The sequence below is a fragment of the Salvelinus fontinalis genome, chromosome 4 (genome assembly GCF_029448725.1).
Source record: "Salvelinus fontinalis isolate EN_2023a chromosome 4, ASM2944872v1, whole genome shotgun sequence".
Taxonomy (NCBI): Eukaryota; Metazoa; Chordata; class Actinopteri; order Salmoniformes; family Salmonidae; genus Salvelinus; species Salvelinus fontinalis.
This window is the reverse complement of record NC_074668.1, coordinates 9,137,030-9,163,629: the sequence shown is the minus strand read 5'-3', so window position 1 is coordinate 9,163,629 and position 26,600 is coordinate 9,137,030. Positions and strand designations below refer to the sequence as shown.

The window sequence follows — 26,600 nt, the reverse complement described above, 5'->3', positions numbered from 1 at the left end:
CCCTATATAGTGCACTACTTTTGACCAGAGTCTTATGGGGCCTGGTCAAAAGTAGTGCACTGAATACGGACTAGGGTACCATTTGGAACGCTCCCTTGGTATCGCTGACTTCAGATACCAGGTATTCTGGTTTCCTGATTACATATCCAGTTTCAGCAAGCACCATGGAAAGTGATGTCATCTTTTCCCTCAATCAGCTGCTAAGAATGAGTGCCATTTGGGGACTAGGGGAAACAGCAGAGGGGGAAATCCAGTAGTTCTGATTGTTCTTCAGATCTTAATGTTAAAATCCGTACATGATACAAAGAAGGAGATTTGATCTGATTCTTTCATTCACTCATTGGTTGTTTGAAAGACAGACACAGATTCACACAGTATGTTTTAATTTGGTATAGGTGTGTTAACAGTCTTCCAAGTACATTTTGTTGAGCTCTTCTACACCACCGTCAGATAAAAGGATGACTATAATGTGTATGGGTATCTACAACCCTCTAGTGGCAAGAATGTCCATTTCTGCTTCTCTCCCATCTCGTCTCAATGGCCCGTATTCATTAAGCATCTCATGGGTATACGTGCTGATCTACAATAGGTTCAGTTTTGCCTTTTAGATCCGAATAAAATAACATTAAATGGACAAGAGGGGGGGACCTGATCCTACTGTAGATCTGAGACACTTTGTGAATACGGGCCATTATGTCCTTGTCGCAACCCATGTAATCAACACTCTCATCAACAAGCAACTGATGGTGTGACATTAATAGCACATTTTAGACACTGTACGTCATACATTCAAACACTGTCCCTTGAGTGATACAAGACAGAACCATTGATTTAAGACAGGTAAAACATGATCAAACCCATACAAAACAAGGGGAAATATATATATATATATATATTTTTACATTGTGCTTTTATGGCATCACTTAAAGGTCCAACGGTGACGTTTTTATATCAATATTAAATCATTTCTGGGTAACAATTAAATACTTTATTGTAATTGATTTCCATTAAAATGGGCAAAAACATATTTCTCAAGCAATCATTTTATCTAGGACTGTCTGGGTGTGGTCTGAGTGGGGATGGGAAAACGGACAACTAGCTGTTATTGGCAGAGAGGTTTGGAACTCTCTTTGTTATTGGTCTATTAACCAATTTACCGCATTGCTGATGTCACCATGGAAAGACGAAACTCCTGCCCATGCTAACGTGCTGATTAAAAGGTCCAGTGTAGATTCTATTTTCAACCAGCAACTATCAGGAAATAATACCGATTTTTTTTTAAATCACACTCATTTTTTTACCGTGTTTGATTTTTACAGTGTTTTTCACACAATGTTTTTTACAGTGTTCATTTCATCAGCTGTTGTACATTATGATAGAAAAAACAGGATAAACTGAATTTTGACTGCACTGGACCTGTAAAACCCTGGTCCTGGTGATTGAGTTTCTCTCCAATTTAGGTAAGAAAGATATTCACTTGAAGGTGTGTGTGTGTGTGTGTGTGTGTGTGTGTGTGTGTGTGTGTGTGTGTGTGTGTGTGTGTGTGTGTGTGTGTGTGTGTGTGTGTGTGTGTGTGTGTGTGTGTGTGTGTGTGTGTGTGTGTGTGTGTGTGTGTGTGTGTGTGTGTGCGTGCGTGCGTGTGTTTAGAGAGGAGGACAATATGGTCCATTGAAGCGTGGGGAACAGCAAGCTGTCTGAAGCCTGTTATCTGGAAGGATTAAATAGGTTGAGATTCAGGTCATTGGCCAATGAGGATCGGCTTAACCAACACAATCACCATCAACACTCATAAACATAACCAAAGCATTGATGCCTTGGAGCCATCAAAAGGTGATGCTTCGTTTAGGGTTAGGTGTCCAGAATCTAGTCAAGTCAATTAATCAGGGATAACAGCACATTTAGTCAAATTTGGCAGATTTCCAGTACTGCACAGAACCATAACATTTTCTGTATTTCTAAATTCAGTGCTGTTCCCAATGCTTGTCATTTTCCTCTTTATATCTTTTCAGATATCACTTGGGTTAGAGTTATTACTAATGCGTAATAGCAATACGATGCTGTTGTTTTTTTCTCTCCATTTCACAAAACCTTGAACCAAACCATTTCACAAAACCTTGAACCAAACCATTTCACAAAACCTTGAACCAAACCATTTCACAAAACCTTGAACCAAACCATTTCACAAAACCTTGAACCAAACCATTTCACAAAACCTTGAACCAAACCATTTGACAAAACCTTGAACCGGGATGACCAGCAACATCAGTAGGCCAGACACATCTCAAAGCAAACAAATAAAAATGATTCAACGATATTATCAAGAAACATAACCACACGAACAAAATGGACAATAGTGACAACAAAAATGTGCAATAAGTGAAAATGTAGCAAAATGTCTTTAAATAAACAGGAGTCAAGGATCGATGATTACATCACTGCCCGTGTGATAAAGGAAGCTGTGGTCAAACTCAATGCAAAGGGCAGATAACATCCCATAGCCAATCGGATACAGGGAAGAAGTTGGACCGGTATTATTTTGTTGTGTGCCTTTTTTTTCAAGTGTCTAGATTCTGGAATGTCCATTAAGGCCAAATTTTTATTTATTTATTTATTTTACCGTTATTTTACCAGGTAAGTTGACTGAGAACACGTTCTCATTTGCAGCAACGACCTGGGGAATAGTTACAGGGGAGAGGAGGGGGATGAATGAGCCAATTGTAAACTGGGGATTATTAGGTGACCATGATGGTTTGAAGGCCAGATTGGGAATTTAGCCAGGACACCGGGGTTAACACCCCTACTCTTACGATAAGTGCCATGGGATCTTTAATGACCTCAGAGAGTCAGGACACCCGTTTAACGTCCCATCCGAAAGACGGCACCCTACACAGGGCAGTGTCCCCAATCACTGCCCTGGGGCATTGGGATATTTTTTAGACCAGAGGAAAGAGTGCCTCCTACTGGCCCTCCAACACCACTTCCAGCAGCATCTGGTCTCCCATCCAGGGCCTGACCAGGACCAACCCTGCTTAGCTTCAGAAGCAAGCCAGTAGTGGTATGCAGGGTGGTATGCTGCTGGCACAAATCTGTAGTACATGTCTTAATGTTTAAGAGTAATTTCAATGAACTATGCCCGTTGATTATTGAAGAATATAACTTTTGCGAGTTGCTTAATTAAATTTTTTGTGAGCTCACTACAGCTGACTTCCCCTATCTTAACCCAAATCTAAAGTAAAATGAACGCATTGTTCATGTTTTTTTGGTTCCATTTGAGCATTTGTTTGTAACAATGTACAGCTTCAAAATATATTTAAAACCATCATGTCGATCTCATGGACTGTCAGACCATAACCCCATGAATATAGGAGTGGTCACATTTAGCTACCCCCCCCCCCCCCCCCCCCCTTTAAATGGCTTCAACACCCTCCTAGATATAGCTGTGTTGCTTGTTGTCCTGGCCCTCAAAGAACAAAGCGTGAGCTTTGTCTAGATGTGTCTTTTTTGTCTATGTCTCTTGTTTTTATGTAGAGATTTTTTTTTTAATGAAATGTGCATTATAAATTCAATGTATTATTATTTTAAAACAGACTCCAGATTGTGGCTTTAATGTCCATAGCTCATTAACACTCATTGCCAACATTGGTCCATTGGCATGAGTATGTTAGTTCTATTTGCTACTATAAAGGCCTTCTTTCTAAGTCAATATACATTATGGAACCACTATACCATCATAGATCCTCTGAATGAAGGGTGCCATGTAAACAAACAGCAGAAAGTAGGATGTTAATCACAGTGGCTGGGAAATGAATCAGATGGCTTTTAATATTCCCTTCTACCCGGCAACACTTTCTTGTGACCAGAGCACACCAGAATCAGCCCTTCCTGGCTTTCTTTCTCCCTTCTGTTCATTGAAGCACAACCAGATCTTGCCTTGCCTTGGTCTCCTTCTCAAAGTCTGTTTTAAAAAAAGAGGCTGGGTGGAATGGATTGGTTGGATCAGTATTAGAAAAGAGAAGAAGAAGGAAAGAAAGGATGCCATTTGGGACACAGACAAAGAGTTTAGAGTTTGTATGTGAACTCAGGAGAGGAATCTTTCCACTGACTCCAGTAGCTCTGAAGAACAGCTCCGCAGGCCCACCAGCAGTTCTCCCTCCCCGTGACTCATCGTGGCTCCCTGCTTCTCCACTAAGGACAAGTTGTCATCTGACATTAAGCTGCTCTCCGACGTTGGGCTGATGATGATTTGCGGGATACTGGAGATGTGAGAAAGCTGGGCTCGTAAACTAGGAGAGTCCAAGGTGCTCCTGCGCTCGATGCCGCTTTCGCTCTCAGTCGTCTCTCCTCCATTGGTTAGCGGGACACTCTGGCTCCTCTTCGATAAGGCCAGCAGGGGGACGGCTGCCATGCAGACGGAGCCAGACACTACCTCGTGTTCACTGGCGCTCATAGACTTCTTCAGTGCGTGGCTGGGCTGAAACACAGATACATGAGTAGAGCATGGTCATGACAACAGTAAATACAGGGCTGAGGTTTCATGTGGTCCCGTGTGGCTCAGTTGGTAAAGCATGGTGCTTGCAACACTAGGGTTGTGGGTTTGATTCCCGCTGGGGCCACCCATATGAGGAAAAAAAATATATGTACTACTATATTTGGATAAAATGTTTTCTAAACGGCATAAAGGCACCATAATGTCCACCAATCAACTAGTACAATTCAGATCAATGTGTGGTCACAGCATGATGTTGTGAGGGAGAAATACCAAACCAATGACAAAATAAAAGGCGAACAACACCGCAAGTATCTCTGCTCTCTCACCTTCTCTGCGGCACAAATAATCTTGGTCTTGCAACATTTGTCTTTGGGCATTTGAAAGGACGAGGTGCTTCTGAAGGAGGCGTGGTTACCCTCTGGAGGATCCAGCACCACATCTCCAAACACCTGTAGTCAGGAACCATATATGGATTTAGTTCTACTTTTTTCTCTCTCAACTTTTGACAAGAAAAACCTGAGGGAGCCATAATCTTCAAAAAGCAAAGAGGATTCTTCTGAGATGCCTGTGAGAGTAGCAGCGGGGTCGAGCCAAGAAAAGACCCACATGGCACAATGCCTTGTCTAGGATCAGTGCTTATATTAGACAACATTTAATTTGTTTCACCTATTGCAACAGAAAACCCCCCCATTCTAATATGTTGGAAATAAACAGTGTCCTCCCTCCTTAAACTGCAGTGTTTAAACGTTGATCCAGTGTGCTCTATTTTGGTCTAAATTTAAATTACCCCATTGTTTATGTTTTTTGGGTCCATCTGAACATTTGTTTGTAACAATGTAGAGCTTCAAAATATATTAAAAACGTCGATCTCGTATGGTTGTTGAATGCCAGTAGTTTACAGTGAAGTTCTGCCGTAGGGAATGATCATATTGATAATGATAATGTGGACCTGAAGTCAAACCTACGCCATTGATCTTACTTTAGCTCCAGGGTGAAGTTTCCGCTAGGTACAGATCTAGGATCAGCTTCCCCTCCCACAATCATAACCTTAACCATTCATGGGGGGAAATGCACAACTGACCCAGCTTCAGCCTACACCTTACCATACTGGAGGAGATGGAGGATGTGGCGCAGAAATGGTTCCTAGAGACGGACGACTGCCTGCTGATAGTGGAATCTCGGAACGATGACTCGCTGTTGAAGTCCTTTTTGCCCTTTCTCGGTGACAGACATCTCAAACAAGGTACCTTCTCTGCCAATGTGGCCCTGTAGATGACATGGAGGACCAAAAAACATTTGAAACACGTATTCTTTTTTTTTTTTTTTTACAGTTGCACAGAGCAAAGTGAATTTTCCTAGTCAGGGTTGATAAAACACATCTATTCAGTCATATGTTTGCTTATTTATTCATTCATTCATTGGATGTTCATAACACACAGTAGTTTACCTGTACTTTGTGTGTATAATGGCATAAATAAAAGGGTTGTAGATGGTAGAGGCTTTTGCTATAACTGCTGGTACGGCTTTGGAGTACGGCGATAGAATGTTGGCGTGTCTGAAAAGACAGAAGACAAGTAATCTCTCCATTATCCAGTAACGAAGGCAGTGTAATGGTTAGGATTATCCAAAACATCTATCAACAGCTGGGCCAGGGTTTATGTACCTTCCAGTACAGATGGAGAGAAATATTTAAATGTTATATAACGAAGCCTCTGTCTCAGTAGTAATGGGAAAAACACATGGCTAAAGATTTCATGACAATTTTATTCAATTAACGAAGAGAAGAGGTTAGTTACCTAGTTGTTGAATGTTTTTAATTTGAATCTTTCAATTTTATATATATTTTTTTTATAATTTTTTTGGGGGGGGGGTATTTTAACTTTTTGGGGGTGACAGAGATATATTGGAAATGAGAGAGGTGACAGAGAGAGAGGGGGCGGTGGGGCTGGAATTAATTCCCAGGATTTGACATATTCTTATAGAAACCAAGAAAATCCCCCACATTTTTGGAAACAAGAACAGAAATGTCAAGTTTGTTGGTAAATCTAATCTTGAAAAGTGCAGAATACCTCAGAATGATCTGAATGTAAAGCTAGTGAAAATAAAAATATCACTCAAGGCATGTTCATCAAAAAGGCAACGTAAGACAAATATGCCCACACATGGTACATTCAGTAGCTCTAGAAATATATTACAGTATTGTTCTATGGATGTACACACAATAAACATCCAGCAGAGGCTACGCTAGTATCTTGGAAACCTGGACATTGCTACATTAGATGATGTCACAAATAATTACATATAGCCATTGTAGATATGCACTAATATTCAAAGTTTGGGGTCACTAAGAAACCTCCTTGTTTTTGAAAGAAAATACATTTTTGTGTTCATTAAAATAACATCAAATTGATCAGAAATATAGTGTTGACATTGTTAATGTTGTAAATAACTATTGTAGCTGGAAACGGCAGATTTTTTAATGGAATATCTGCATAGGCGTACAGAGGCCCATTATCAGCAACCATCACTCCTGTGTTCCAATGGCACGTTGTGTTAGCTAATCCAAGTTTATAATTTTAAAAGGCTAACTGATCATTAGAAAACCCTTTTGCAACTTTGTTAGCACAGCTGAAAACTGTTGTTCTGATTAAAGAAGTAATAAAACTGGCCTTCTTGAGACTCGTTGAGTATCTGGAACATCAGCATTTGTGGGTTCGTTTACAGGCTCAAAATGGCCAGAAACAAAGACCTTACTTCTGAAACTCGTCAGTCTATTCTTGTTCTGAGAAATGAAGGCTATTCCATGTGAGAAATTGCCAAGAAACAGAAGACCTCGTACAACACTGTGTACTACTCCCTTCACAGAACAGCGCAAACTGTATACTGTATACTTCTGGCCCTTCTTTGGACACTGTGTTAACAACCCTCCAGACGAGCTTCAATGCCATACAACTCTCCTTCCGTGGCCTCCAACTGCTCTTAAATACAAGTAAAACTAAATGCATGCTCTTCAACCAATCGCTGCCTGGATCTGCCCGTCCAGCATCACTACTCTGGATGGTTCTGACTTAGAATATGTGGACAACTACAAATACCTAGGTGTCTGGTTAGACTGTAAACTCTCCTTCCAGACTCACATCAAACATCTCCAATCCAAAGTTAAATCTAGAATTGGCTTCCTATATCGCAACAAAGCATCCTTCACTCATGTTGCCAAACATACTCTCATAAAACTGACCATCCTACCGATCCTCGACTTCGGCGATGTCATTTACAAAATAGCCTCCAATACCCTACTCAATAAATTGGATGCAGTCTATCACAGTGCCATCCGTTTTGTCACCAAAGCCCCATATACTACCCACCACTGCAACCTGTATGCTCTCGTTGGCTGGCCTTCGCTTCATACTCGTCGCCAAACCCACTGGCTCCAGGTCATCTACAAGACCCTGCTAGATAAAGTCCCCCCTTATCTCAGCTCGCTGGTCACCATAGCAGCACCCACCTGTAGCACGCGCTCCAGCAGGTGTATCTCTCTGGTCACCCCCAAAGCCAATTCCTCCTTTGGTCGCCTCTCCTTCCAGTTCTCTGCTGCCAATGACTGGAACGAACTACAAAAATCTCTGAAACTGGAAACACTTATCTCCCTCACTAGCTTTAAGCACCAGCTGTCAGAGCAGCTCAAAGAATACTGCACCTGTACATAGCCCATCTATAATTTAGCCCAAACAACTACCTCTTCCCCTACTGTATTTATTTATTTAGCTCCTTTGCACCCCATTATTTCTATTTCTACTTTGCACATTCTTCCACTGCAAATCTACCATTCCAGTGTTTTACTTGCTATATTGTATGTACCTCGCCACCATGGTCTTTTTTTGCCTTTACCTACCTTATCTCACCTCATTTGCTCAAATTGTATATAGACTTTTTCTACTGTATTATTGACTGTATGTTTGTTTTATTCCATGTGTAACTCTGTGTTGTTGTATGTGTCAAACTGCTTTGCATTATCTTGGCCAGGTCGCAATTGTAAATGAGATCTTGTTCTCAACTTGCCTACCTGGTTAAATAAAGGTGAAATAAAAAATACAAAATAAAACTGTCTCTAACCAGAATAGAAAGAGCAGTGGGAGACCCCGGTGCACAACTGAGCAAGAGGACAAGTACATTAGAGTGTTCAGTTTGAGAAACAGATGCTTCACAAGTCCTCAACTGGCAGCTTCATTAAATAGTACCCACAAAACACCAGTCTCAACGTCGACAGTGAAGAAGCGACTCAGGGATGCTGGTTTTCTTTCAAAAACAAGGACATTTCTAATGACCCCAAACTTTTTGAACGGTAGTGTATATGTCAAATCAAATCAGATAAATCAAATCAAATGTGCCGAATACAAGTAAGCATTTTACCTTACCGTGAAATACTTACTTACAAACCCTTAACCAACAATGCAAGTTCAAGAAATATAGTTAAGAAAATATTTACTAAATAAACTAAAGTAAAAAATTTAATAAAAAGCAACACAATAAAATAACAATAGCAAGGCTATGTACAGGGGCTACCGGTACCGAGTCAATGTGTGGGGTATAGGTTAGTCGAGGTCACCCAAGCTTTTATATATTTTGTATATACTTACCCTGCCCAGGATATCATGGTGACGGTGGCATACGGCGACCAGGACAGCACATACACAACAATGACCACAAAGGCGATTTTGGCCAGCTTCCACTCATTCCTGATACTCTTCTGCTGGATCAGTGTGCATTTCCTCACTTGTGTCCCCAAGTTCTCTACTTCCCTGCAGGAACAAACAGAGGAGCCTGTCTGTTAGGTGGAAACAATGACACAAAGGACAACACACATGAAAGAAATACTACAGTTTACTATAGAATACTACAGTACTTACTATAGAAAACTGTAGTATACTGTAGAATAATATACTACACACTGTAGTATCTCTCGATCAATTGTAGTACTTACTAGAGCATGTTGCATTCAGTGGAGGCTGGTGGGAGGAGCTATAGGAGGACGGGCTCATTGTACTGGCTGGAATATAATAGTTGGAACAGAGTCAAACATGTGGCTTCCCTATTTTTGATGTGTTTGATACTGTTCCATTGATTCCATTCTGGCCGTTACAATGAGCCCATCCTCCTATAGCTCCTCCCACCAGCCGCCACTGGTTGTAGTATACCGTAAAATTCTATAGTAAATACAATGGTATCATCCGCAAAAAAAACACTGTAGTAAATATTACAGTAACGTCAGCAAAAATACTACAGAAAACAGTCAAGAAAAAAACAGTAAAGTTTTTTAACGATAGTAACAGTACAAGTATTTCATTTGCATATACCCTGCCCATTCCCCTCCCCCAAGTTCCAAGTTGTGCCACCCATAAGTGAGAAACCTACATGCCAAGTATAGATCATACATTGTGTTCCTTGCAAGTTATAGGAAGGAGCAGAACTATTGAATTATCTGTTCAGACCACAGGCTTACCTTTTGTAAAGGTTATGGACAATGTGCACTTAGTATTTGCCCAGTAGGTTCATTCTGTAGTTAGAAGATTCCTGATATCCCCAGGACTGACAAGTAAATTCTCATTTTTTTTTGTGCTGTCTTTTTGCCAGCTGGGACCATCTACAGTAAGCGCTGCCTGTCTTCCCAGTGTCCTACTTGGTGTGTGAACTGCTGAATGCTCATAACTTGCAAATGATTGTTGACACACCAATCAGGATTAAGGGGCAGGGCAATTTGTGACTTGTTTTGGTAATCACTATATTGAAGGGGGAGTGGTTACTCCTCTCCTAGGCAATCAGCAATTAGTGTTAGCACTTCAGTCTCCCCTGGTTTCTTAGCGCCAGCTGTAATCGGCGGTCTCGTCGGCAAAACTAAGACTGTTCTGTCGAGTTGTTCGAGGAAGGAAAGAGAGGAAGTCTCCACAGTCTCCACACTCTCTCACTTGAGTACCTAGTAATTTTCTGATCTCATTTTGCTTTTTGGTAATTATGTGTGTGTTTTCTATAGGTGTTAATTCCTCTCCCTGTAGGCTTTCCAGACGCTCTCCACCCCCTGCCTGCAACCCTTCTGATATAGTGTACCCTGCGCACACAACCCATGTGGAATTCCGGGTCTCAACCTCCTGACGTCTGCTTTCGATTCATTTCTTTCCAACTCTTTCTTTCCCCTTCTTGCCTTTTTTGACCTCCCCCTTTCGCAATCCCCTCCAATTTACAAGGCAGGCAATACGCTTGACCTCATCTTTACTAGAGGCTGACAGCTCACTAATCCCACCCCAAGTCTCTGATCAGTACTCTCTTTACTGTCTCCATCTCCTCTGTGCCTTATTGCTTAATAAGGCCATGCTCATGAAAATACAAACTGTCCTCCCTCATCTTAAACGGCACAGACCGCCACTGGTGTGGAAGGAGGTGAAGCAGCAATAGCTGGCATTTCCCTCCCTCCCTGACTGTCTCGAAGCATGGCATTTGATTGGCTACGGCGGGGCATTGCCGGAGTGTTTACATGACATACATGTAAACATGTTATGTAATATTGTCAATGTTTTTTGTTGTTGTCAGGGTTTAAAGAACAAATAGACTCGGGATGTCCGCTGTAATATGGCCACGCTATGAGATGGATGCCCAGCACTGTGGACATCCTGATAATTCATCCTGATTATAGTGATTGTCTATGGGATAGATTGTCTATGGGATGGATGCCCAGCACTGTGGACATCCTGATAATTCATCCTGATTATAGTGATCGTCTATGATCCTAAAGTGTCCCGTGGCAAAACGGTTCCATGTTACAGTTACATTAGTATATATATTCTTAGCCTTCATTGAGGTGGATGTGGGTGGACATAATTTATGCTAGAATAACCATTGTGTAACCATTTGTAGTTACAGTATATGTCACATAAACTGACGTATTATCTGTTTTCGTTACTTATCTAATTGCATATTCGTTATATGTCACAAAGCATGGCAAGATTTAGGGACAGGTTCATGGTTAGGGTTAAGCTTAGTATCTTGGGTGGATGTAGGTGTCCCAGCCCGAGAGAGTGTGGCTTCTCAGTTATAATATGATGATTATAATATGATTGTTATGATTAGTAGTATTATGCCTCCCAAGAAACGGGCATAGTAGTCCCACCTGCTGGCAGTGCGGATGGCCAGGAACATGAAGAGGTAGCAGTAGAAGATGACTCCCAGTGGGATGAAGAAAGTAAAACAACACAGCATCATAGTGTAGCTCTGGTTGGCGTATGTGTATGTGACATAATCCCAAGTGCAGGAAGTCATGAGGCCCTCTGGGATATAGGAGCCTGTAAGAGCCAACACAAAATACAAAAAAATACACATAGTGTAAGTCCTGGCAGGTACTGGATGTCTTGGATAGGATAGGATAGGGTAGGATAGGATAGATGTTTAATTTAATGGGTTGGGCGCACCACAGCCCAAGAAGTATTTTAGTGGTTAAATGCTTTGCTCGAGATCACAACAGGAGAAATATTGATGCCAGCGACCCTCGATCCCATCAGCCCGGCAATCATCACTTTTTACATTTACTTCTTAGCATATGAGGATGTGAATTTGAGTTGTTGGTGAAAGGACTTACTCCAGCCGACGAGTGGGGCAAAACTCCAGGCAAAAGAGTAGAGCCACACCATTAGTATTGCCAGGGTGGTCCGACGCCTTGACGACCGGCCAAGGGCCTTGAGGGGCTGGGTGATGACCAGATAGCGGTCAATGGAGATAGCCAACAGGTTGATCATGGAGGTGATGCCAAAGAGAGCCCCACAGAAGGCATACATTTTGCATCCTGCAGACACACAGTTCAAATGCAGGTCAAGACCAACAATGTTCAGAGATTCAGATTGTAACCGTCGATAGAAAATTATCAATTATCCAACATGAACAAATAGCAACAAAGGATGTTTTGTGTTCCTCTTCGGGAGTTTCCTTTCACCGTCCACCATGGTGGTTGAATACAATGGGCAACATTTCCGTAGTGCCCCAAAAAAATATTGTGCAAAGAAATACCATAAACCTCATAGTCCCACAGTGAGATTTAATTGAAATAATTTTTCAACAATGTGCATTAATAGGAGACGATTATCTAACTAGAGTTTAGTAAACTGAGCAATACGTAAATAGTAGCCTCTTTTTATAGCGCACATTGTTGAATAAAAGTTTATAATTATATCCAGCTGCTAGATTATAATGAGGTTTACGGTAAATTTTGCACAATTCTTTTGAACTATATGACAACCAATGTTTGGTGATGAGATGGTGCGGTGAAAAACAGGAGAGAAAGGGGGATAATGACTTACCGTACTCGCCAAAAATCCACTCTTTATAGAGACAGTTAATGAAGAAGATGGGCGACTGTGTGAAAGCCATGAGGAAGTCGCTCACCGCCTGGTTCATGATGAAGTAGTTGGGCAGATTGCGCAGCTTCTTATTACTGTAACACAGGTAGGTGGGAATATATTATGCCAAACCACATTTCAAATCCACGAGCACACAAATGGCATAGGCCTATACAAAACTAAAAAATGTTTTAAGTGAGAATAGACATTGGTCTGAAGCTGAAAAAAGAAAGGAAATTCACATGAGATAAAGCAACACCTCACCACAACGTCTCTCCCCTATTTGACCTAGATAGTTTGTGTGTATGTATTGATGTGTAGGCTACATGTACCTTTAAAAAAAATCTTTGTAGTTCTGTCCTTGAGCTGTTCTTGTCTATTGATGTTCTGTATTATGTCATGTTTCATGTTTTGTGTGGACCCCAGGAAGAGTAACTGCTGCTTTTTCAACAGCTAACGGGGATCCTAATAAAATACCAAATTAGGCTGTTTGACAAGGTTTGAATCCTAAGCAATCTGCCTACACATATTTTGAAGTACAATACCGACGTAGCTACTGTAGTAGGTCAAAGCTGTGTGCTGAAAAACCTTGGTAGAGCATGGATGGAATAGACATTGTGGTGCTGGAAAACCTTGGTAGAGCATGGGTGGAATAGGCATTGTGGTGCTGGAAAACCTTGGTAGAGCATGGGTGGAATAGGCATTGTGGTCGTGACTTTCCTTTCTGTTTCGACTTCAGACCAATGCCTATTGTCACTTAAAATGTAGTTTTTTGTTTTTAATTTCCAAGGTGATTATGCAACATTATTAATACAACAGTATAATACAGCATAACACAGCAATAAAAGTTAAGTAAAAGTACACAATAATGACAAATGGCAACAAAAATAATGTAGTTATTTGTATTTTAGTTAATATTAACAGCTGATTTTCCAGAGGGAAGCAAAAAAAACAGAAACCCATTTCAACCAATATGGAGTAAACTGGGAAAATATTCTCTGATCTCTAAATAAGACAATCAAGAAAACTCCTGGAAAATACACACATAATCAACATGTACCCATTAACTATTTACATGAAAATGTACCTTATAGTTTACTGAAAAAAGGCCTAGTACTGCATTACCTGTAAACAAAGGTGAGTTATCACTAAATATAAAATGTACAACCAAATGTACACTCATCAGATATAGTCAACTTTGTAACTACAATTCAGGGATGGCCACAATTGCTCTTGACAAGCTACAGGTTTATGCAGGCTTTTTTGTTCAAGCCCAGTTCATGGTCTGGATGAACAGCGGAGGTCTGGATGAACAGCTGAGGTCTGGATGAACAGCGGAGGTCTGGATGAACAGCGGAGGTCTGGATGAACAGCCGAGGTCTCGATGAACAGCGGAGGTCTGGAAGAACAGCGGAGGTCTGGATGATCAGCTGAGGTCTGGGTGAACAGCGGAGGTCTGGGTGAACAGCGGAGGTCTGGATGAACAGCTGAGGTCTGGATGAACAGCGGAAGTCTGGATGAACAGCGGAAGTCTGGATGAACAGCTGAGGTCTGGATGAACAGCTGAGGTCTGGATGAACAGCGGAGGTCTGGATGAACAGCGGAGGTCTGGATGAACAGCGGAGGTCTGGATGAACAGCGGAGGTCTGGATGAACAGCGGAGGTCTGGATGAACAGCGGAGGTCTGGATGAACAGCGGAGGTCTGGATGAACAGCGGAGGTCTGGATGAACAGCGGAGGTCTGGATGAACAGCGGAGGTCTGGAAGAACAGCGGAGGTCTGGATGAACAGCGGAGGTCTGGATGAACAGCGGAGGTCTGGATGAACAGCGGAGGTCTGGATGAACAGCGGAGGTCTGGATGAACAGCGGAGGTCTGGATGAACAGCGGAGGTCTGGATGAACAGCGGAGGTCTGGATGAACAGCTGAGGTCTGGAAGAACAGCGGAGGTCTGGATGAACAGCGGAGGTCTGGATGAACAGCGGAGGTCTGGATGAACAGCGGAGGTCTGGATGAACAGCGGAGGTCTGGATGATCAGCGGAGGTCTTTATATTCAGCTGAGTGGTAGAATCAGGTGTGGTAGCACTTGGTTTGAACAGAAAAGCGTGAATAACGCTGTGGATCATCAAGAGCCATTTTGATAACTCCTGATACAAACACTGCTACAAATGACAAACTGTTGAGAAACACCTGTTGAAAAACACCTGTAAAATACAGTCATTAGACAAGTGACAAAAAATTATAGACATATTTGCAAATCTGTAACTGGATAAGTGTTCTAAATTCTTGAACACAAAACTTCAGCTACAGATGTCCTAAGTAATGCTGTACACAGCTGTCCAACTCCAGTAAAAGAATTGTCTTCATTAATAAATGGCAGTAAACAGTAAATATGAAAACAGGTGGGAGAACTCACAGATTTGGAACAGAACATTCATTTTAACTATTGATAGTGTGCGAAGTACCATGAGCGTGCATTTGAATTGGCATAAGTTGTTTGTCAGTCCCACATGGGCCAGCTTGCATTTCTCTGTGACAGGCGCATGCCCTCAATCCGTCACTCTGACATAAAGCACAGTGTCCCTGGGCAGTACTGTAGGGATGGCGTGCATCTCGGGGATGAGAGCAATGACCCCTTTCTTCCTTGAGGATCTGAGAGCTGGTCTCTCCTTCGTTCTAGGAAGATGCACACAGTAAAACACACCACCACACTCACTGCCACTTGCCTGCCACTCCACAACCCAAAGGTTATTTGAATAAATACAAATAAGCACTGTGTGTCAAAACTATACACTAAAGAGAGTGGTCAAAATGTACCCTCCTTCAGGTCCGAAGGCAGTGACACTGACCGTTAAACTACCAACCGTGTTATAAACATGTCAACTTCACACTCTATTTAACTGGACAATCTGGTGATGACAGAAAGCTTTTGTTGCACAATGTTTTTGTTGTTAATTCACTTAGTACCGATTTATTATGAACGTTTATTATAAACGTTATAAAAACTTTTTCTCATCAATCTACACACAATAGCCCATAATGACAAAGTGACAACAGGGTTTAAGAAATTTGAGCAAATGTATATTAAAAAAATAAACAGAAATAACTTATTTACATAAGTATTCAAACCCTTTGCTATGAGACTCGAAATTGAGCTCAGGTGCATCCTGTTTCCATTGATCATCCTTGAGATGTTTTTACAACTGGATTGGAGTCCACCTGTGGTAAATTAAATTGATTGGACATGATTTGGAAAGGCACACACCTGTCTATATAAGGTCCCACAGTTGACAGTGCATGTCAGAGCAAAAACCAAGCCATGAGGTTGAAGGCATTGTCCGTGGAGCTCAGAGATGAGATTGTGTCTAGGCACAGACCTTGAGAAGGGTACAAAAACATTTATTCAGCATTGAAGGTCCCCAAGAACACAGTGGGTCCTCCGTCATCCTTAAATGGAAGAAGTTTGGAACCACCAAGACTCTTCCGAGAGCTGTCCACCCGGCCAAACTGAGCAATCGGGAGAGAACGTACTTGGTCAGTGAGGTGACCAACAACCCTATTGTCACTCTGACAGAGTTCCAGAGTTCCTCTGTGGAGATGGGAGAACCTTCCAGAAGGACAATCATCTCTGCAGCACTCCTCCAAATCAGGCCTTTATGGTAGAGTGGCCAGATGAAAGCCACCAGGAAAAGGCACATGACAGCTGCTTGGAGTTTGCCATAAGGCACCTAAAGACTCTCAGATCATGAGAAACAAGATTCTCTGGTCTGATGAAACCAAGATTGAACTCTTTGGTCTGAATGCCAAGCGTCACATCTGGAGGAAACCTGGCACCATCCCTACGGTGAAGCATGGTGGTGGCAGCATCATGCTGTGGGGATGTTTTTCAGCGGCAGGGAGTGGGAGACTAGTCAGGATCAAAGGAAAGATGAGTGGAGCAAGATGAAAACCTGCTCCAGAGCGCTCAGGACCTCAGACTGGGGCGAAGGTTCACCTTCCAACAGGACAACAACCCTAAGCACACAACCAAGACAATGCAGGAGTGGCTTTGGGACAAGTCTCTGAATGTCCTTGAGTGGCCCAGCAAGAGAATTATGAACCCGATTGAACATCTCTGGCGAGACCTGAAAATAGCTGTGCAGCGACTCTCCCCATCCAACCTGATAGGTCTTGAGAGGCTCTGCAGAGAAGAATGGGAGAATCTCCCCAAATACAGGTCTGTCAAGCTTGTAGGGTCATACCCAAAAAGACTCAAGTCTGTAATCACTGCCAAAGGCGCTTCAACAGAGTACTGAGTAATGGGTCTGAATACTTATGTAAATGTGATATTTCAGTTGTTTATTTTTATTACATTAGGAAAAATGGCAAAACAATGGCTGTTTTTGCTTTGTCATTATGGGGTATTGTATGTAAATTGACGAAGGAAAAAATATATATAATCCATTTAAGAATAAAGCTGTAACGTAACAAAATGTGGAAAAAGCCAAGGGGTCTGAATACTTTCCGAATGCACTGTATACAGTTATGCCAGTTATAGAGTTAGCTCTAACCAAGTTAGCAAGCATGGCATTTTATTTTGACTGCACATAGGTTCAGTTGCACTAGTAAGCAATGATGCTACTTACAGTACGTGGATGGCAAATTCTCATTTTTGTGAAGACACTGAAAAGTAACTTGACACTATTGATCAGTCAGCGCAAATTTGGATTATAATGAGTAGCTAACATTAGATGAGCAATTCTTTAAAAAAAAATGTTTTACTTTTATTTAACCAGGTAAAACCCATTGAGGTTAAAAACCTATTTTGCAAGGGCGACCTGGCAAGAAGTCAAAACAGGAAAATAGCAGCGTGTCCATAAAACATTACAGAAAAATGCGGAATACACACAAAAGACAAAGTGTCACAAATTAAAGATACAATTGAAGATTAGAAACAACTACAGTTTTACAAACAGTGTTGTCGATCAGAGTCTTAAAAACAGACAAGGACACTAACTCCCCTAACTTTAAAATCTTCTGAAGTTCCAGGATGAAGGGGCATTATGGGAAAAGATTGTTTCCCCATCTCAGTTCTAGCCTTAGGAACAGACAGCAGCGACTGAACGAAAACTGTATTGAGTGACTAATCTGGTTAGTAAGGAACAGAGATACAAAGGGAGGTGTCCTATCAATGCTTTGTACACATTAAAGTGTACCAGTGCTTTAGTCTCCTGGTGGGGAGAGAGGTCCATTGCAGCATAGCATACAGATCACAGTGATGGGTCAGTGATCTAGCATTGGTAATAGATCTTAAATGATACACTGTGTCCAGAGTTTTCGAGGTACTTGCTGAGGCCTGCATATAGACAATCTCACCATAATCCAGCACTGATTAAAAAACAGTGCTTTGAACAAGATATTTTCTGACTAACATTGAAAAACAAGATTTGTTCCTGAAACCCAAACCCAATAGAAATCCAATTTTAACTTCAGTTTCTTGGTCAAGTTATCAATATGCTGTTTAAAATTCAACTTTACATCTAACCAAATCCCAAGATACTTATAGGAGGTGACCCTGTCAATTTGCTGGCCTGTTATAGTTAACATCTGCAAGTGACTCCATCTGTTTACTTTCAGGGAATAGAAAACCATAAACTTTGTTTTCCTTTCATTAAAGCACAAGTTTCAGTTGGAAAAGCTGCCTTTGAATAACATCAAAGGCCAAGTGTAACAATGCCCATTGCCTGATGTATTATAAATGAGCAGCGTGGCAGTTTCCAAAGTTTGATGTTGATTATGAACTTTACTTAGCTAGGTAGCTAGCTAGCTATGTTTTGTGGAAGAAGGTGGGATATAAGTTACTGTTGAGTCGTTATACACAAATATTCCACATGAGGGCGGTATTGTAGTCATGGAACATTTTCTTCTGCAACGTGACCCTAATGAACTACCGTCCGTGTAAGCTTTATAACATTAGCTTAAATAGTACTCACACACAACTACTTCATGTTTCTAAATTATTTCTTTATTCAGACAAAGGGTACTGCTATGGGATCCCCTATGGCTCCTAACTATGCTAATTTGTACGTGGGTTACATGGAGAAACAGTCCATTCTCCATCCTCTCAAAAATATTTTCTTGCCAAACAATATTATTTGGAAACGGTCCATTGATGATATTTTTGTTCTATGGAGGGGTGATGCAAAACAGCTTTTCTTAACTCTTGTTCTGAGCACCTGAGATTTACTATTGAATCTGACACACGTCAAATAAGTTTCCTTGATCTTATGATCTTGTGTGAAGATAATGTTCTGTACACTGATCTTTACAGGAAATCTACTGATCGTAACAGTTTGTTGAGGGCTGATAGCTGTCACCCACTTCCTTTGAAAAACAGTTTGCCCGACAGCCAATTCTGTCGAATCAAAGGAATTTGCATTCAAGTAGAGGGGGTACAAAAATGGTCAGATTAGTACTGCCATTGATAAAATCCAAAACAAATTGAGGCATGATGTCTTTCAAGGACAGTCTCACAAAAAGAAGCATTATTGTGTTCTTACTACCCCCTATTAAAAGTGCTTTGAACAAATTAAGGGAATCGTTCACAAACACTGGCACATTCTAAGATTCGATGACAGTATCGGCAATGCGTTTCCGGACCCTCTCTTGGTCGTATTCCTGCGGTGCAGAAACCTCTGAGATCAATTGGTAAACTCTGATTTACCACCCCAAAATACCCCCACACAACATCTATGCGCCTCTACTGGATGGAAACTACAAGTGCAATGGCTGTGCTCAATGCAATGGCACTTACAAATGTAGATCCTTCAAACACCCCCAAACAGGGAAACAGATCCCAATCAAAGGTCTTATCACATGCTCCAATAAGGCATTTATTTATCTTATAACTTGTCCTTGTGGTAAAAATGATGTGGGTAAAATTAAGCACAAATTAAAGGTACGTATCTCGGAGCATAATAGCATCATTAGGTGCAAAAACTCCACATACCCAGTTGCGGCCCACTTCTTGGAAGCGAACCACTCTATTTCATCCCTACGTTATATCGGCATCGAACACGTCACCCTCCTTCAGTGAGGGGGTGACCTTGACAATATATTGTTAAAACGAGAGGCTGCCTGGATCTTTAATTTAAAGACCTTTGGTCCCTTCGGTCTCAACGTAGACTTTGATCTGAAGCCATTGTTGTGGTTTTACTATTTGAAAATGTTAAATTCAAATCGCCCTACCATGATATCTAAGCCAATATGACACCAAACACAACACATGAAAACAGTGTGTCATTGATCCTCATGCACAGTTAAATGTCACCACTTCTACCCGCAGACTGCTCCCTATCTTTTATAGAGTGCATCAAATCAAACTTTATTAGTCACATGCGCCGAATACGACGTGTAAACCTTACCATGAAATGCTTACTTACAAGCCCTTAACCAACAGTACAGTTCAAGAAAGAGTTAAGAAATACCAAATAAACTAAAGTTCAAAATTATAAAAAAGTAACACAATAAAATAACAATAACGAGGCTATATACAGGGGGAATCAGTACCGAGTCAGTGATCGGCGATACAGTATAGTCGAGGTAATATGTACATGTAGGTAGGGGTAAAGTGACTATGCATCGATAATAAACAGCGAGTAGCAGCAGTATTTACGTACGTGACTGTGTTCTGACTTAATAAATGCATGCAGCACCATGTATGGAACAATTGTTCAAAGAGGCCATTTAATCTGGAGGAGAGCTGAAAATATAAAAGCTTTCGGTAATACCTTCTACCTTGGGACCTGACCTAATTTCAGAAATCAATTAACGTCAATAAAATAATAGACAAGACCAGGGGAAGAGTAGGATGGCAATACTCTTTCTGGATCAGAGCATCATCTGATCACGCATGACCAACTTTTCTGGACCAAATGTACTAAGAATGCATGGCCCTTTCTCCCTATATCCAGTGGTGGAAAAAGTACCCAGTTGTCATACCTGAATAAAAGTAAATATACTTTAATAGCTAACGACTCAAGTAAAAGTGAAAGTCACCCAGTAAAATACTACTTGAGTAAAAGTCTAAAAGTATTTGGTTTTAAATCTACTTAAGTTTGAAAAGTAAATGTTATTGCTAAAATATATTTAAGTATCAAAAGTAAAAGTATAAATCATTTCACATTCCTTATATTAAGCAAACCAAACGATTTTCATGATTTGAACATTTTACGGAGAGCCAGGGACACACTCCAACACTCAGAAATATTTTACAAACTAAGCATTTGTGTTTATTGAGTCCGCCAGATCAGAGGCAGTAGGCATTGGATAATTTTCTGTCCTGCTAAGCATTCAAAATGTAACAAGTACTTTTGGGTGTCAGGGAAAATGTATGTAGTAAAAAGTACATTATTTTCATTAGGAATGAGTATTTTTTATTTTTTTATTTATTTCACCTTTATTTAACCAGGTAGACCAGTTGAGAACAAGTTCTCATTTACAACTGCGACCTGGCCAACATAAAGCAAAGCAGTGCGACACAAACAACAACACAGAGTTACACATGGAATAAACAAACGTACAGTCAATAACATAATAGGGGGAAAAATCTATATACATTGTGTGCAAATGAGGTGAGATTAGGGAGGTAAGGCAAAAAATAGGCCGTAGTGGCGAAGTAATTACAATTTAGCAATTAAACACTGGAGTGATAGATGTGCAGAAGATGAATGTGCAAGTAGAGATACTGGGGTGCAAAGGATAAATAAATAAATAACAATATGGGGATGAGGTAGTTGGATGGGCTATTTACAGATGGGCTATGTACAGATGCAGTGATCTGTGAGCTGCTCTGACAGCTGATGCTTAAAGTTAGTGAGGGAGATATGAGTCTACAGCTTCAGTGATTTGGTTTGGCGACGAATATGAAGCGAGGGCCAGCCAACGAGAGCATACAGGTCGCAGTGGTGGGTAGTATATGGGGCTTTAGTAAAGTAAAGTACAGCTACTCCAAAAAACTACTAAAACAGTACTTTAAAGTATTTTTACTTAAGTACTTTACCCCACTGCTTATAACAGGCAATAGTAGCAATGGCTACCTGAACTGGGTTCAACTACTATTTACTGTATTTAAGTAAGTATTTAAACAACGTTTGTTTGAAAATACTAGTAGTTAAATGTTGGAATGTATTTACAACTACTTCAAGTACTAATACATACTGTTATACATGAACATGAATACATACTGTTATACATAAACTAAAATACATGTATTTGAACCCAGGTCTGAAATGTATAGGGATGTTTTATGGGCTTCTGACCACATCCTCTATTTTGTGTATTTTTTTTCACTGATCGTCAGTTTTTTTGTACATAATGTTTCAGCCATCGTTTCCTTTGACCGAAAAGAGCTTCTGGACATCAGAACAGCGATCACTAACCTCAATTTGGATGAAGATTTCTACTTCAACGAGGCGGCAGCACAGGACATACTGCTCACCCCGGTCCAGGCCCTGATCCCCGACACTCGGAAGAGAAAGAGACTGTGACATAAAGGCTGACGTAAGGGTTGATTAAACTCCAGCGATGAGTAAATAATCCACCTCTACCCTCTGTTCTATTGGCGAATGTACAATCACTAGAGAACAAACTGGACAAGCTCCGTTTGAGACTATCCTATCAACAGGACCTGAAAAACTGCAATATCCTATGTTTCTCTGAAACATGGCTGAGCAAGGACTGAAGCTGTTTTTTCTATGCATCGGCAGGACAGAACGGCAGCGTCGGGTAAGCTCAATGGGGGTGGTACATGTCTCTTTGTAAAACAACAGCTAGTGCACGATCTCTAATATTAAGTCTCGAGGTTCTGCTCGCCTGAGTTAGAATACCTCATGATAAGCAGTAGACCATACTATTTACCAATAGAGTTTTCATCTATAGTATATTTTTCGTAACTGTCATCACAAACCGATGATGGCACTCAATGAGCTGTATAGGGCCATAAGCAAACAAGAAAATGCTCATCCAGAGGCGGCGCTCCTAGTGGCCGGTGATTTTAATGCAGGAAAACTGAAATCCGTTTGACCTTATTTCTACCAGCATGTCACCTGTGCAACTAGAGGTGAAAAAACTCCAGATCACATTTACTCCACATACAGATATGCATACAAAGCTCTCCCTCACCCTCCATTTGGCAAATCTGACCAAAACTCTATCCTCCTGATTCCTGCTTACAAGCAAAAACTCAGACAGGAAGTACCAGTGACATACTCAATAGGGAAGTGGTCCAGTGAAGTGGATGCTAAGCTACAGGACTTTCGCTAGTACAGACTGAAATATGTTCCCGGGACTCATCCAATGGTATTGAGGAGTTTACCACATCAGTCACTGGCTTCATCAATAAGTGCATCAACGATGTAATCCCTACAGTGACCCATATCCCAACCAGAAGCCATGCATTACAGTCAACATCCACATTGAGCTAAAGGCTAGAGCTGCCGCTTCCAAGGAGCGGGACACAAATCAAAGACGCTTATAGAAAATCCTGCTACGCCTTCCTGACAAACCATCAAACAGGCAAAGCATCAATACAGGGCTAAGATCAAATCTTACTACACAAGCTCTGATGCACGGATTACAATGGGAAACCCAGCCACAAGCTGCCCAGGGACGCGAGCCTACTGTACCAGACAAACTAAATATATTCTATGCTCGATTCGAGGAAGCAAAACTGAACCATGGGTGAGACCACCAGCTGTTCCGGACGACTAGGTTGACATTCCCAAGGCCGCAGGGCCAGACGAATTACCAGGACGCATACTCAGAGCATGCATTGACCAGCTAGCAAGTGTCTTCACTGACATTTTCAACCTCTCCCTGACCCAGTCTGTAATACCTACAAGTTTCAAGAAGACAACCATAGTCCCTGTGCCCGAGAACACCATGGTAACCTATCTAAATGATTATATTATTATTATACTTTGAAAGGCTGGTCATGGCTCACATCAAGACCATCATCCCAGACACCCTAGACCCACTTCGATTCACATACTTCCCCAACAGACACAATCTCTATTGCACTCCAATCTGCAAGACAGTGGTAGCCTGATCACCAACGACGATGAGACAGCCTAAATGGAGGAAGACTGAGACCTGGCAGTGTGGTGCCAGGACAACAACCTCTACTTCAATGTCAGCAAGACAAAGGAGTTGATCATGGACTACAGGAAACGGAGGGCCGAGCACACCCCCATTCACATCAATGAGGCTGTAGGGGAGAGCTTCAAGTTTCTCGGTGGCCACATCCTTAAGGACCTATCATGGTCAAAACACACCAACACAGTCGTGAAGAGGGCTCTTCTTCCAGGAGGCTGAAAAGATATGGCATTCAGATCCTCTAAAAGTTATACAGCTGCACCATCGAGAGCATCCTGACTGGCTGCATCACTGCCTGGTATGGCAACTGCTTGGCTTCCCACCGCAAGGCACTATAGAGGGTAGTGCGTACGGCCCAGTACATCACTGGGGCCAATCTATCTGCCATCCAGGACCTCTACACCAGGCGGTGTCAGAGAAAGGCCTTTTTTGACTCATCACATATGCTGCTGCTACTGTTTACTATCTGTGACTTTATTCATAGTTATATGTACACACAGTATATCTAATGATTCTATAATTCTAAAGTGAGTCTAGACAGCTGGTTTTTGTTGTTGTCCCAAAACAATTGGTTCTATTGACACCTGAGTGTAATGAATTAATACATTACACTAATAAGAAAGTGTTTAATGACAACTTGAATAATTGATCAAGTCTGAAAATGATTGATGAGACTAGTTATAAGAATAGGCCGAAGACTTATAATTCTGGCAATACAAGATAATGACAAGTTGACTACACATTACAAAATGTCCCTGTAAATTTACAGTAACATACAGAGGTGCCAGCTACATTGTAATTTTGTTTTATAGCAGGGGTGCTTTACTATGTTTTACAGTAAGAAAAACAGTCCTGTGACATGCAATGCAGAATATTACTTTGCTCTATAAAGAAAAAATAAACTTGGACCAGGACAAAGTGTAAACCATAAATATGGTTAGGCCTGCTGTTTTTTTTTTACCCTTAAAATATGTGTTGGGCAGGGAACAAAATGTAAGCCTATTCCCTCTAAAGTCCAGCAATGCAATTTTAAAAATATCCAAGTAACAAGTAATCAAATGCGATAGTCATGTTTATGCCCCGGGAGGCTTTTTCCCTCCTTTTTCAGGAACTGTTAACTGTTAACTGGACTCTCTCCTCAGTGAGGCAACATTGCGTCGTGCATTTTGGACTTTAAATTCATGATATACAGCATACCCATTGGTTCTTGAAGAATGTAACTTATAAATGCCTCATGAGCTTAGTTCAACTGCCGTACCTCATCAGAACACAAAATATAAGCTTGTTTTTACCTCAATGTATATGTCAATGTAAATGTAAACAAACACTGCATATCCTCAAAACATGGTCAAAAAAGTATAGTTTTGATACCATGGATGGTCAGTCCTTGCATCCATAGCTCTGTCTATGAATCTGAGAGTGGTTACATTTCTACAGCCCTGTCCCTCAGGTTTTTACCAAAACAGAGGCGTGGTGCCGCATAGTTACTGTTTGAACTGCAGATTGCCTCTTTAAGCTTCCATAAATGGAGCACAGAGAGCAGCTGTGGCTACAGGCTAATGGAGTGCACAAACAACTGCATTTCAGTCAGCAGCCAGAGCTTATCGTGCTGACTTTTCTTTATTTAGGTCCTGTCCCCAGGAGTACAACTCAAATAGATTTTCTAAATTCTGCGTCATATGGAAAATCGTTAGACAGCACACTACACTGCACGCACCATTATCTTACACTACCTGTTGCATACCCCCATATTGCAATGTTCATTCAGTCCCTTCCATTCCTTGAAAATGACCACATTTGACTCCCATCCGCTCACTTTGGTAACATCGACAGAAATGAACAAGACCACTGAGGCCCGAATCAATTCTAACTAACAGTGAAGGAAGTAAATATTACACAATGTTGACAAACAATGCCCCCTGGAAATGTAAACTAACTTTGAAAGAGCTCCAGATAATATTTCATTGAATTTGATAGACCAAAAAAAGACCATAGCATTGTATTCTCCTCATTCACGATAGACTCTCTGAGTGACTGTAAACCTGTAGCAAATCATCCCCCATGCTTTCCCTCTGCCAGTCACTAACCTCCAGAAAGCGAACATGACCAATGCGTTCCCTGTCACCCCCAGTGTTCCAATGATACACACGAAGAAGGCCACGATGTAGTGGACATGGTCTGGGACGTCCACCTTCTTGAAGAAGCTGTGCTGGACTTGATGCTGTTCCTCCATGTTGCTCGCCTGGCCCTGGACCATAGGGGTACCAGCATCTGTCCAGTCCACTCCAACGTGCCCCAGCTCCCTCTCGCTGGCTCTAGTCACACACTCTCTCTCCCTCTCTCAAACTCCCCCCTCTCTTTTTCTGTATCTCTCTCTCTCTCTCACACACAACCACTCTTTGTCTCCATCTGTCTCTCTATCTCAGTCCCTCCCCTCTTTCTCATCTCTCTCTCTCTCTGTCTTTCTCGCTCTCTGTCTCTCTCTCGCTCTCTCTGTCTTTCTCTCTCTCCCAGCCACCTCACGCAAAGCAGATTGAGTCCCATCACTGTGTGCTATTATGTCAGACCCATGTCATCCACCAGCTACAGGTAGCAGGCAG

The 26,600-nt window shown here is 41.4% G+C and overlaps 1 protein-coding gene across 1 annotated transcript; it reads right to left on the bottom strand.

Moving 5' to 3' along the window:
* Window positions 1–3,430: 3,430 nt before the first annotated feature.
* On the bottom strand, window positions 3,431–26,327 carry opn4xb (opsin 4xb). The gene is made up of 9 exons (XM_055918697.1): window positions 26,088–26,327; window positions 12,829–12,962; window positions 12,114–12,317; window positions 11,649–11,820; window positions 9,127–9,288; window positions 5,937–6,044; window positions 5,593–5,755; window positions 4,816–4,938; window positions 3,431–4,471 (listed from the first exon to the last, which is right to left on the bottom strand). The coding sequence occupies exons 1-9, from the start codon at window positions 26,255–26,257 to the stop codon at window positions 4,079–4,081; spliced, it is 1,629 nt and encodes a 542-aa protein (XP_055774672.1). The 5' UTR covers window positions 26,258–26,327; the 3' UTR covers window positions 3,431–4,078.
* Window positions 26,328–26,600: the final 273 nt, after the last annotated feature.